Source organism: Lepus europaeus, chromosome 10, assembly GCF_033115175.1.
Source record: "Lepus europaeus isolate LE1 chromosome 10, mLepTim1.pri, whole genome shotgun sequence".
Taxonomy (NCBI): Eukaryota; Metazoa; Chordata; class Mammalia; order Lagomorpha; family Leporidae; genus Lepus; species Lepus europaeus.
The window spans coordinates 32457942-32472270 of NC_084836.1; the positions used below are offsets into that span (position 1 = coordinate 32457942).

General features: G+C 38.2%; 1 protein-coding gene across 2 annotated transcripts in view; it reads left to right on the forward strand.

The window, feature by feature from the left end:
* Positions 1 to 14329, forward strand: part of KITLG (KIT ligand) — an 82928-nt gene that overhangs the window by 45443 nt on the left and 23156 nt on the right. For both annotated transcript variants that reach the window (XM_062203144.1, XM_062203145.1), the window contains exons 3-4: positions 1470 to 1532; positions 12157 to 12327. In XM_062203144.1, the coding sequence (XP_062059128.1) occupies positions 1470 to 1532; positions 12157 to 12327 (234 nt within the window). The remainder of the gene's footprint in view (positions 1 to 1469; positions 1533 to 12156; positions 12328 to 14329) is intronic.

Consider the following 14329-nt stretch of genomic DNA (forward strand, 5'->3'; position numbering starts at 1 on the left):
CTGGACAAATAGTAAATATTTAGTTAAGAGTTACACACTGATAGTATTTTATGATCAAGTAAACTGAATAAGGGACAGCCAGACTAGATGCCCCAACTCAAGGCTGAGAAGAGCCTGAGGTAGTACCACTGAAAGAATGATGGCAGTGAGCACAGTGGGACCCATTCCTACCGTGACTCCCCTTTGACTACTTGTGCCTTTGCCCAGATTCTAATCAGGTTGCTCTCAGATTCTGGGAGCTATTGGCAAGACCAAGAAAAAGTACTTGGCTTATATTTTGGGAGACTTCTGGAAGAGGAGCTGGTCTAACAAACATGCCATGATCTCAGCTTCCAATTGGGAAAATAAAGTTTTTAAAGACAGGAAAAAGGGGAAAATATTCTCCAAAGCAAGGTAGACCCATTGGAAATGGAATGGTGCTAAACCACTTTTTTTTTTTTTTTTTTTGCATTGTATATCGTTGGCTATATTATTCAACTGAAAACTTTTACAGTGCTATAAGAGAAGGGTAGGGATAGAGAGATAAGAGAACCTGGAACTCTATAACTTACCAGGGTTTTATGCTCCCAAAGTCATTGCTTATATAGCTCTCAATAAAGAACATGGATTGAATATTTACAAGGCATTTACACATTCACTTATCTCAACTCATCAATGACTGATTGCTTGAAGTAGGAACTTGAATTTCCATTTTACAACTGACGGAAACAATGGAACAAAAAGAGTACAGATTTGTTCCAAATTCCTTGGTTCCAAATCTGTTGCTTATTCACACATACCATGACTAATGTAAATATGTTAGACATTTTTTAAAGCTTATAAAATAAGATAGACAAATCTAGGTAGATGCTAGATATGCATCTCAAATGTTCAGTCCAAGGTAAGTGGATTAAGTTACTGCTGAACCAATCTTTCTAAAATATCTAAGTGATAAAGCACCCACATCTTGTAAATGATATTGTGCTTTACAAATTTGTTGGGCATCCACATAGATCAGCAGTTCTCAAACTGGAGAGGACAAGTAAGACTCAGCGTATCTGGTATGGCCTGAGAATTCACATTTCTGCCAGATTCCATATTGTTTCTGACACATAATTTTGAGGTACAGCTTTTGAAAATCACTGACAAGAAAAGCATACTTTATTTCTAATCCTGTGGAGGAGCAGGTTAGAAAATAGTCTTGGAGAGGAATTCTAGGACCAGAGATAGAAACTGAGGTTCATATTCTGTTTCAAAATTTAGTAGGTTCTATCTAGCTACCCATAAATTAATTTGAAATCTGGAACATTTGTATCATCATTTAGTTTTATTACAAAGGGAAATTGAGGATGGAATATATATCTATCCAGTGCTACCAAGAAAATCTAAGTTTGTATCTGTTTTTTTCCACAAACTAAAAATAATATGATTAATTGATGAGTACCATTTTTATTAAGGAATTTTTTTTCTTTTTTTCTCTACCTTTGTAGGTGGCAAATCTTCCAAAAGACTATATGATAACTCTCAACTATGTCCCCGGGATGGACATTTTGGTATGTAAATGATACATTTCTGATTTTCATTTTAGTAGCTGACATAAGAGACGGGATCTTTGGTACTGAGATAGGAAACAACCTGCCTTTCAGGAGCTTGCTAATTGTCACTATTTGAAGAAGATATCTTTGGAGTTTAGCTTGCATCACTTTTTTTCTGTAAGTACTCGCTAAACATTTCAGCAAATGCACCTTACAACTGTGCTCTTAAAGTAAATAAGATCATCTTCCTTGAAACGAATCAGATTTCTCTTTTTCCTTGAGAATCCTCCCTGAAAATCCTCGAGAGTAAGATTTAGTAAATTTCTTTCTTACCTGAGTCTTATATATTTAGTTTGAGAACACAAAATACTTAATAGACTCTTTGAACGTTACAATAAAACTATGTGTTTGCAATTATAAATACTACTCTCTTACCGAAACCAAAACTTTTTAACTACTTTTCTCATTATATAATACCTGAATTCATACATTAAGAAATATTTCAGACATAGAATAAGATATTGCTGTACTTCCCAGAACTGTCGGGTTGTCTAGTATTTGCTTCAAACAGATGTTTTAACTAATGAAACCTTATAAATATAAGTAAAGCCTCTTTTGCTCCTCTTCTGTCTTTTATTAGTCCCTACTTTGTTTCTTAGTGGTAACAATGATTTAGAGGTGGAATTTCCCATGTCAATGCATGTTTTCAGGGCTTGTGATGAGGAGAACTCTAATATTTTGGGAGACCCTATGGAGCTATGTAGAACACAACAGTGCACAGTAGCCCTGTGTATTCTTTATGCTTTTACTACAGGGTGTGCACTCATCATTAAGATATCGCACATGTTTAGAAATTTTATGCCGGGTGAAGCATTTAGCTGGCTGTTAAGACACTGGCTAAGATGTGTGCATCCCGAACCTCAGTGCCCGGGAGTGCTCCAGATTCCAGCTTCCTGCTAATGCAGACCGTGGGAGGCAGCAGTGATGGCTCCAGTCACTGGGTTCTTGTCCCCCACAGGGGAGCCCCAGATTGAGTTCCCACTCCTGGTTTCTCCTTTTACCCATCCCTAGCTGTTGTGGGTACATGGAAAGTGAATCAGAAGATGGTAGCTCTGTGTGTCTGTGTATCTGTCTCTTTGCCTTTAAAATAAATACCTAAATAAACATTTATGTTGATGCCATTATATTGTATATAACACATAACTTTCTTATATTTTTCTTTTTTTTAAATTTTTTTTTTTTTTTAATTTTTGACAGGCAGAGTGGACAGTGAGAGAGAGACAAAGAGAAAGGTCTTCCTTTGCCGTTGGTTTACCCTCCAACGGCCGCCGCGGTAGCGCGCTGCGGCCAGCGCACCGCGCTGATCCGATGGCAGGAGCCAGGTGCTTATCCTGGTCTCCCATGGGGTGCAGAGCCCAAACACTTGGGCCATCCTCCACTGCACTCCCTGGCCACAGCAGAGAGCTGGCCTGGAAGAGGGGCAACCGGGACAGGATCGGTGCCCCGACCGGGACTAGAACCCGGTGTGCCGGCGCCGCAAGGCGGAGGATTAGCCTGTTGAGCCACGGCGCCGGCCATTTCTTATATTTTTCATCCTTTTGACATGTTGTTCTATGTACATTTACTTATACCACTGAATCCTTTTCCTGGAGTAAATTTAAAACCATCTGGGCTATTCTGTTCCTTGCAACTCTAACCTATCCGTAATTTACCAAATACTTATTACACATCTCCTCTACGTATTGTACCTTGTACTAGATTTCGAGCAACTTTTATGGCTCAATAAATCAAAAATGATTATCAATCTAAGCACAGTCCTGTGTTTTTGTGTTTAAGATGCCTTTCAAAGACTACGAAGTTGTCATTTCAAGAAAATGTCAATGTTTCTTTGCATTGCTTAGCATTTCAGCATGAACTACCCTCAGTTCTTAGAACTCCTTAGAACGTGTATCTTCATGTTGAACCCGTTTTCAACAAGCCTAGGTCAATGCTCATCCTATTGAGCTAGGGGGAGTTCTCTGGGAATAGAAATATAAAATTATAGCAGCCTGAAGGTTAATTAATGCAATCATTTGATCACTCAGTCAGTAATTATTTGGCTAGGAAAACCTATGGAGCCAGCACTTTGCTGGGCTATTAAGAAAAAATATGCATCAATTAGGAAAGAGCCTTATGTTCAAAAAGTTTAATACTAAATGGGGGGATATTATCTGGCCTTTGGGTGACACTTTAGAAAAACCCTGTGACAAAGGTAGCATTCCTAACAGCATTCCTGTTTTACAAATGACAGACTAAGGTTTACAATGCAAGACCGTACTTTGCCCAAGGTTATACAACTGAAAAGTGAGAGTGTTCAAAAGAAACTCCCGGGTTATCTGACTCTTAACCCTGGGTTTACAGTGTGGAGAGCTAACTGGTGAGGGAAAGTGTTGGAAGGGAAGTGCTAGGTCATAAAGACCCACCCCTACTCCTGACTGCAGAGCCTTTAGGATGCTGATTGCCAGGTTTACTGGAAGAAATCCTGCTGCTCTTTGTGTTACCCTGAGAATCACTAAATAGATCATTTGTGCTTGTACAATCACAGATTGTGCTTGATCACAGATTTCAGTATTGGTTGGTGATAACCAAAGCCAGACTTGTACAAATAAAGCCAGTGAATTGCCACATATTTTGTGCTTGTTTCTGTAATGGAGAAAAACGGCTGTTACTTGGTCTTGGCACGCTATCCTGGAACTAGTGCGGAAGCACCGTTTGTGGCCACCAGGATTGGCAAGGAAAACAAGGCTGAGCATGGAACTTTGGGCAGAAATTGGGGTCTTACCTTCATTTTAAAATGTTAGCTCCTGCCCAGAGCAGAGTAGAGAGGCCTGATGGTGTGCTGGGGTCAGAGCTCCAGATGCCTTATCTTTTGTCTTTAAACAATAGAGGGTGGAGGGTGAATGGGTGCCAGAAAGATTCCCTGGGGCCAAAGCAATACAATTCTGCCTGAGACACTGGGCAGAAGTGAGTTCTGGAATAGAATACGGTTTATTTTTTTGCCTGTATCTTAGAAATCAACTACACACTGCTCAAAAGGGGAGTCTACTTTTCTAAGGGCCTTCTTACAAAATTACCCAGCAGATTCTGGCTCCCAAACAGCAGGGTGTGATCCACCAGTTAGTATTTAAATCCTACGATAATCACCAATTCTATTTTAAACTCTTTACAACTATAATATCGTCAGATGTTAGGAGTCTCTTTAGTTTCTTAACCTTAAAAAATACCTAAACATTACTGCTCCTTTCCATCCTTAGTCACGTTATTGTAGAAAGAACAAGCAGAGTTGCTGAATTTGTGCTATACACTTGAAGTTGCTTATTGGAGTAAAAACTTATTTGTTGCCTTTTACTTGAAGTAAATTATATACTCATCAATTTTCTTTTAAGTTATTATTTGGTGATAACTTCAAATTTACAGAAAAGTTGCAGCAATATGCAAAGAACAGGCATATATATCCTTTAATCCAGAGTCTTATATTTTAATATCTGGCCTAATCATTTGCTTTATCAGTTGCTTTCTTTTGTTACATGCATAGGTGTTTAGTTATTTTTCTGAGCTCCTTGAGTAACTGATAAACATCATGACCATTTACTTCTAAATACTTCAGTGTATACTTCCTAAGTAAAGGGTAATTCTTTTATCTTGCCTAACCATAGTATATTGGCAGTTTCAATAAATTCAACAATATTTTAAAACTTTAATCTGTTGACCATATTTCAGTTTTGTACATTTTGTAAGGATTTATTTATTTATTTGAAAGGCACACTGATGAGAGTCTCACTCCCCTTCTGGCCTCAACAATACCCACCCCACAATTTTCATTTTGATATCACGTGAATAATGGCCCCCTAAAGATATCCTGTCCTATGAATATTTATTGTACATAACAAAAGGGATTTTGCAGGTGTAACTAAGAATTTTGAGATGGGAAGATTATTCTGGATCCATTATCCAGGCGGGCCCAGTCAATCTACTTGAATCCTTATAAAAAAGAGACAGGATATCAAAGCCAGAGCTGGAGATTTGAAAATGTTACAATGTGGGATTTAAAGATGGAGGGGCCCACAAACCATGGATCACAGGCTGCAGGCAAAGAAGATTCTCCTTTGGAGCCTTCAGAAGAAATATATCCCCAACGAACACCTTGACTTATTAATAAGACCTGTTTTGGACTTCTGACCTCAATAATTACAAAATAATAAATTTGTATTGTTTTGAGCCACCAACTTTGTGGCCATTTGCTATAGAAGCAATAGGAAACTAATACACCAGGTCTCTTTGGTCTCCCTAAGACTTTCTCCACCTTTCTTTGTCTTTATGGCAGTGAAATCATTCCACCTGACAATCAATATAAAAATTATAGTAGTCTGCCGTGCATTTTACACCTGCAACACGCTCCAGTTCAGACACTACGTTTTCCTAAGAAATACATATTCCACATTTGGATGTTCATGGAATTTACCATGGAAAATGTCTATTCACATATCTATATTTAGGCATGTATCCAAAAATGCTTAAAAGTCAGGTCAGATGTTATCGCTCAGCCACAGAGGCACATCTGAAAGATAAGTAGCTACAGGTACATAATGACTTCCGGTGTTAACCAGCGCAGATTCAACAGCCTCCTTCCCTTCACAGATAGAGAACCTGGAGCCCTGAACAGCTTAGATGACTTGCCTAACAATCACAAAGTGAACTGACAGAACTGAGACTAAAACTTGGGCCTCCAGTAGCAAACACTGCTGCCCTCACCACCCCATGTTCTTTTACCGCTATTTTGGCCGTGCCCAGGAGCCATTCATGGGCCTTCCCTGGGAAACAACATGTATTTGCAATGCCTGAGTTGAATACCAACCTAATCATATTGAGGTTTCTTCATCACTTCAATTCAAACAAAAAAGTGCAAAGTTAGATGACCAAAGTGAACTCTGAGGACCAAGGTTAGTTGTTATGAAAAGGACTAAACTAAATCATACAAGTACAGCTCATCCAAAAAAGAAGATGTTGAAAATGCTTACCCTGGCAATGTGAACACACAGTAGTTTGCAAGGTGCTGTTATAGGGATGTTTTAAATTTGCTCATTGAATGTTTGGGAGTGGCAGGAGAGTGTCACCTGTGCAGCCATATGGTAAACACTAAGAGGATAACAAAGTGCAACAATGTCAGTTGGCTTTACTGTTTGATTGTCAGGATTACTCAGAGAAATTGTTTTTCATTTGGATGAAACATTGAAATGAAACAGAGTCATTTCCATTCCTAAAGGATTTCTTAATTGAGCCCCCAAGAACCACTATCTGTGGTCCAGATGTAAGATCCCGTGAATCATAGTGAATCCAGCAGAAAAAAAGGCTGGTCATATGTGCCTTGACTGTCCTGGCTGATAAAAAAAACTAGATGAATGACTGAGACTCTTGGTTCCTCATGTTTCTGTTTAACCTTGTTGTGCAACCTTCCCCTAGGACTTGGTTTTCCCACTTAGGAAATTGTGGAACCACATGGTCTTCAGTATTCCTTCTATATCTCAGATCCTATGATTCTAACAACATGACACAGTTCTATGTTGTGTCGATGGCTTAGCCTCAAAGGAGATGCTGAAAGCACTAGATAATAGAAATGCTTTGTGCATGGGCATTTGCATCTCTGGTTCTTGCATACATATTTGATATAGAAAACAAAACAAAGTGTTTAGTTGGATAAGAAGGCTGGGTGAATACTTGTGAATATTCCTCAGAGCCTTCCTAGTTTACCAAGCAGGGCTTTTCTCTGATATTTCACCTCAATTCCTATGAAGAGAACTCTCACCAGAGAGATGCCAACTTTTGACCCAATGAGAAATTGCATAGATATTCTCTGTAAGAATAGCTACCAAATAAAAAGTAGCCTGAAGTACATTCATGATGAAATGTTATAGTATGTTTTTGCTGACTTTTAGCTTCTAATTTTATTAAAAAAAATTTTTTAGTTTAATTCATTTAGAGAAAGATTTTCCATTGCTGGTTTACTCCCCAGATGCCTACAACAGCTGGGGCTGGGCCAGGCTGAAGCCAGTAACCATGAATTCTATCTGGGTCCCCTACGTGGGGTGTGGGAACCTAAGCTATCACATGCTGCTCCCCAGGGTGTGCATTGGCAAGAAGCTGGAGTGGAGGCAGAGATGGGACTGTATCCCATGCACCTCCGTATGGAAGTAAGTGTTGCAGGTGGCAGCTTAACTTGCTGCACCACCATGTACACCCGTAACTCCATAAATCTTACTGTGACTGCCTTTAGGGACCCTCTGTATCTGATACTGATGCAGGATGATGTGTCAACTTCTTTCAACTAAAAATCCGTGCTAAGCTTCTCTTAACTAAAAATTTACTGAATGAGGCGGGGAATGGAGAGGAGAAAACATGGCAGATTAGCAAGTCCCCAGGGTGTTTTTAAAGCACCCTGTTTATTTCAGGAAGAGTCTTACATTTACCAGCTCTGAGACTATAGAAGTGCTGTATTAGACATCTTATAGAATTTATATATCATCTTTAAAAACATGTGTTTGGTTTTAGAATTTATATGGGAATTTTCATTGTTGATCTTTGGAAGCAGTCATAGTTTAGTTGTGTTTAGAATACTTTTCATTCTATTTCTTGTTCATTTTATCTTTTATTTAGTGAAATAGTGGAGTTGGTGCTCATGGTAACTTAAAGGCCCTAAATCATCAGTGGGAGTGGCATGACAACAGGCTAAGGATATTGGTTCAATATCATTGAATTAGTTAGCATTATAGGATAATGTGTGTTAAATATATAGGAATAAAAAGCACATGTCATTCCAGTAGTCCTGGGTAGAGTTGGGTTCTATCTAACCCAGAAGCTAACTAATTAGCTAATTCAGAAGATGTGAGACGGGAACTACCAATAAAGCAGCTAGGAACATATGGAGTGTGGAGTCAAAGAAAAATCCTGAGGAACTTTCCATTCAAAGTATGGTCTCTATTTTTTTTCTTCTGGAAACTATGGGCATATGGGTGAATACAACATCAAATTGCATGCACTTTAGGAATTTGAAAACTATTCTTTTTGTCAGCTCTTTGACATCCTGTGTGACTGTCAACTCTCCCCTTCACAGTCTTCCAGTGAAAAAGAGAACACTGCATCTTAAGTTCTTCTAATGAATGTTATGAATATTCATTTAAAATTATTTAAGTTTAAAATGGTCTCTGAAAGATAAGAAACCCTGATAATGCTATTTATTAGGGCAAAGGAAAAAATTACATTTGTGAAATTGACAGTCTTTTATCATCTGTTTCATAATCATAATCTTAGAAGAATTGAAAAACAGAAAAAGACTGTTATCTCATAAACAAATTACTTAGTTCATTGTGTTTTGTTCTCTTTGAAAATCATTGACAATGTTTAATTTCTTATTTTTTAATATTTTATTTATTTGAAAGGCAGAGTGACAGTGAGAGGAAGAAATCTTCCATCTGGTGGTTCACTCTCCAAATGGCCACAACGGCTAGGGCTGGGCTAGGCTGTAGCCAGGTGTCAGTAACTCCATGCTGGTCTCCCATATGGGTGGCAGAGGCCTAAGCACTTGGACCACCTTCTGCTGCCTTCCCAGGAGCATTAGCATGGAGATGGATCAGAAGCAGAGCAGTTGCAACTAGAGCTATGCTCCTATACGAGATGCTGGTTTCCCGGTCAACAGCTTAACCTGCTATGTCACGACCCCAGCCCTAACGTTTCATTTTTAAAAACTATATATGAAAGTGCTTGATATTCTAGTCAGGTCAAGGCCAGTCAAAACAGGCTGACATTTAATATTATTTGTTTGCTACTGTTTTATCTTTAATAAATCCAGGAATCATAAAAAGCTAATAAATATAGTTAAGTAAATTAGAAGATACAAATAAATAGTTTTTCAACAGTGTAGTTGAAAAGTTCTTATCAACTCTCTACAAATTGTAAATGTCTTGAAAAGGACACATTAGGGTAAAATTAGGTTTGGTGGTATCCATAAGGCAGCTATAAGAAATTATAGAATTGGGGTTGAAAATTTGACTGGAAAAAGTTCATTGTTCAAAATGGTGATCTAGATATGTGAAAATGTGGGGAGAAAGGGTTATAGCTAAATAGGAACTAGAATCAACCATGTAAACAAAGTTCAGTTGAAAATAGAGATAAACAGAATTTCCAGTCTAAAAATTAACAATAGGGGCCAGCACTGTGGCATACTGGGTTCAGTCACCGCCTGCAGTACTGGCATCCCATATGCGCACTGGTTCAAGACTGGGATGCTAGACTTCTAATCCACCTCCCTGTTGATGCACCTGGAAAACCAGCAGAAGATGGCCAAAGTCCTTGGGCCCCTGTTCCTAAGTGGGAGGCCCAGAGGAAGCTTCTGGCTCCTGGCTTCAGACTGGCCCAACTCCAGCAATTTTAGGAATGAACCAGTGGATGGAAGACTTCTCTCTCTCTGCCTCTGCCTCTCCTTCTCTGTATTTCCACCTTTCTCATAAATAAATAAATCTTTAATTAAAATTAAAATAAAAAATAAATATTTTCTACTTCTACTTTAACCATGAGAGAGAAGAAAAGGAAGGAACCCATTCATTTTAAGGCAACAACCACAAAAATGAAGTTCCTTAATTCACAACAAGGAAATTTGATTTTGCTCTTATCAGAAGATCCCAGAGAAGGATGTATAACAATATTCATAAAGTTCTAGAAGGAGTTTGAAAAGATTAATACTAGAATGTTATTTGTCACAGAAAAATTTGTACACTTACAACTGAAAGAACTAGTTGGTGAAGGCTATTCTAACACATAGCTACTCTTCTAAGAGAACTTACAGTATGTGCTATGTTCCATAGCCTATCAGCCTTTGCTGATAGTGCTGGTTATCTAAAAAGAATTTTTACTGCCTAGAGAGAAACTTGCAGAACAATCCCTTATCTAAGGAAAGATGGACAGCTTTGAAAGAGACCTACTAATGACGCAAGTATGAACTTATATGTGCTTGAGATAAGTGTTCACTTAACAAAACAAAGAATCCATTCTGAACACACTTTGTAAATACACAGTCTTTAGAACTTGATCATGATGGGTTGAAAAGGCCACTTGAACTAATTCCCATTTTGGGATTTGTTTATCTAGTTTATCCAAAAGTAGAACCAACAATCCTAAAAGTTTTGAATGACGTTTAATGCTTCCAGTAATTGGGGTTTGCCTACCTGTTTCTTTTTTCACTGTATTAACTAAAACTGTTCTGTCAAATTAATATAGAAAACAATTAATATAGAATGGCTCTCTTGTATAATTTAGAATAAAAAGTAATTCATTTTCCCCACAGAGATTTTGTTGGTAAATAGTTTGTTGATGGTTTGATTCATTTTCCATAGCGTCAGTTACTCTGAGTTCAATATTTTTATTGTAATTGAAATGGGCATTGTTATTTATATAGAGGAAATTACATAATTATTACTGCTACATTTGAATCTTAAAATGAAAAAGGTTTTGGTAGAAATGTGCTTCATCTTGTTGTAAACGTACCTATACAATATCCTTGATCTTCCCTCTTGGCATGCAAAGCTTAAGTATTTACTTTTGGTTCAAAGAGTATGCTAATCAATATGAAATTTTTTTTCTTATTCATTAATCTTTTTTATATACTAGTGCATCCACTCATCACCACAGGGAACAAGACTTTTAAAAAACGCTGCCCTCAGGAAACTTAGTTTCTGATTATCTACATTATCTTGTTACAACTACCTTTTATAGAAGATTTCATAATTCCCATTTCATAGACAAGCAAAATGAGGTTCAGAGAATTTTTGTAGCATGCCTTGAGTCTTAGCCAGAATTGCACTCAGGTATTCCTGATTCCAAAGCTTGAGCTTCTAATAGGCAAGACAAGCTTCATGGGCTGGGCTCCTTGCTTGCTTTAATGCTGTCCTCGAACAATCTTGAAATTCTTAATAGTTTTTGAACAATGAATACATTTTCGTTTTGTTCTTGGTCCCATAAATAATGTAGCTTGTTCTGCCACTAGGCAGAAGGACTTCTCCCTTAGACCAATTTCCACGAGGGTTGTTTTGTATATACCTGCAAGAGTTCATCTGTTTAGAAGTCTTGGAATCTATCAAGCACCTTAGAAATGAAGCTATTATCAATCAATTGTCTTATATTCCACTCTCTCAAAAAACTGAAGGCTGGATTCTCCCCATAGTAATTTTTTACAATTCTCTCTGCATCTGAAGCTCTTTTGAGAAACAATGTATAAACAATAAATATTCATTAATAACATTAAATTCCATTAATATCTGTACTTTATCAGCGATAAAAATTGGTTCTGTCTTAACTTAATTTTATTCCATAGAACAGCAAAATTTTTATCATCAATGTTTTTCTGTGGTCTTTATGCATTTGTAAATTTTGAAACAGGGTATTAGACCTGAATTAAACACACACACACACACACACACAAGAATTTACCTGTTCTGCTTTAAGAAAACCCATTGTCTGGCAGTCAATAATTGAAACATTGATGGTTTAAGAGTACTCTAAGTTTACTGCACTTACTAAAACAGAGGCTTTGTTTCCTTTCTTTCCATTCCTGCAGCCAAGTCATTGTTGGATACATGAGATGGTGATACAGTTGTCAGTCAGCTTGACTAATCTTCTGGATAAGTTTTCAAATATTTCTGAAGGCTTGAGTAATTATTCTATCATAGACAAACTTGGGAAAATAGTGGATGACCTTGTGGAGTGTGTGGAAGAAAACTCACCTAAGGTAACTGATGTTCACTGGGACTGTTTATTACTGCTCTCTGAAACCTATGCTAATTAGTGGGGGGGGGGCATGGAGCATTTCAATTTGTGTTGTTTAGAATTCAGGAATCTTGAACTTGAAACTCTTTCTTAAAAGTTTTATTTATTTATTGGCAATACAAAGTGGCAGAGAGCGAGAAATCTCCCATCTGCTGGTTCATTACCCAAATGCCTAAAACAGCCAGAGCTGGGCCAGGCTGAAGCCAGGTGCTAGGAATTCCATCCAAGTTTCCCATCACCTCCTGCCTCTAAGAGTGCACATTAGCAGGAAGCTGGATTGGAATCGGACAGGAGTTGAACCGAAGTGCTCCAATATGGGCTGTAGATGTCCTAAGCAGTAGCTTAACAGCTGTGCCACAAGACCCACCCCTGAAAAATCTTTTGAAGATGAGCATAGAAAACAAGGAGGTATACTACAATGCTAAAGTGTATAGTCAGAGTTAAATATTGTCATCTCATGTAAAAAATAAAATTCTTTTCACTACACTGTAAAAGCAGTACTACTTTCATCTTATATGAAAGAGTAGTATAAGGGAATGAAGTTCTCACAATCTTCCTACTAAGTTACAGATGTTCATCTAAATGGAATATTGGCCATAGTGAACACTGATAGTCCCCCTCTGATCCTTTCTGTAATAACTCCTTAGCTCTCAACAAAGCAGGGCTCCTCAAAGTCATTGGATAATTGGTCATCTCCAATGTCAGGATATGGGCATGAGAGTCTTTGGCTTCAGTTTATTGTATACTCCAAAAATTAAGAATGAGATCTTGGAGTTCAGATTCTGGCTCTATCACTAATGTGCATTTTCTACCTGAATATTTAAATACTTTATCCCCTGTCTCATCAGAGTCCCAGCTACTCTTTTTTTTTTTTTTTCTTTTTTTGACAGGCAGAGTGGACAGTGAGAGAGAGAGACAGAGAGAAAGGTCTTCCTTTTCCGTTGGTTCACCCCCCAATGGCCGCTGCGGCCGGCGCGCATGGCCGGCACACCACACTGATCCGAAGGCAGGATCCAGGTGTTTCTCCTGGTCTCCCATGGGGTGCAGGGCCCAAGCACTTGGGCCATCCTCCACTGCACTCCCGGGCCACAGCAGAGAGCTGGCCTGGAAGAGGGGCAACCAGGACAGAATCCGGCACCCTGACCGGGACTAGAACCTAGTGTGCCAGTGCCGCAAGGCGGAGGATTAGACTATTGAGCCACAGCGCCGGCTCCAGCCACTCTTTAAGAACCAACATCAGTGTCAGTCCCATTGTACTTGCCAATCTTAGAAGTCTTACCATACAAATAACCTAATCACTACATTTTACTGTTTCTGCTGATGGCCTTTGTAATTTCTGAAGCCAGAGCATATTGATCTTAGAATTAATGATCTCTCAACATTAACATCTCTACCATACATTATATGACTACTACAGAAAGTGTGCTGATGGCATTCATAAGAGGTGACAGAAAGAAGGGCCTAAAATACAAGATGCCATGAAGGAAATAACAGATGCATGGGACTTTAACAATGAATTAGGTGTTCGGGGAGCGGCAGTACTTGGAGAAGCAATGCAAAGAAGGTGCATTTACAAATTGTGTTGCTTTGGGCTGGAACCCAGGAGACTGCAGATGGTATTCTCAGTAGTTTTGGAGAATGAGTTAATGTATATATAACACTTAGAATAGTACACAGTAAGCGATTTGTGTTTATTATTGTCCTGCTTGTAAGTATAATCACCCATTTTTATCTTCCTAAAATATAGGTTTGATTTGCTGTTTTGAATTTTATATAAACTAATCATACTGTTGTGTTCTTTTGTGACTTGCTTCTTTCACTCAGCATTATGTTTGTAAGATGTAACCACTTTGCTGCTGCACCTGTAGTTAATTTTTTACTCTCTATAGAGTGTTCCATTGATTCAACAGCCAACTATTTATTCAGCCTCTATTCCACTGATTAACATAAAGGTTACAGACACT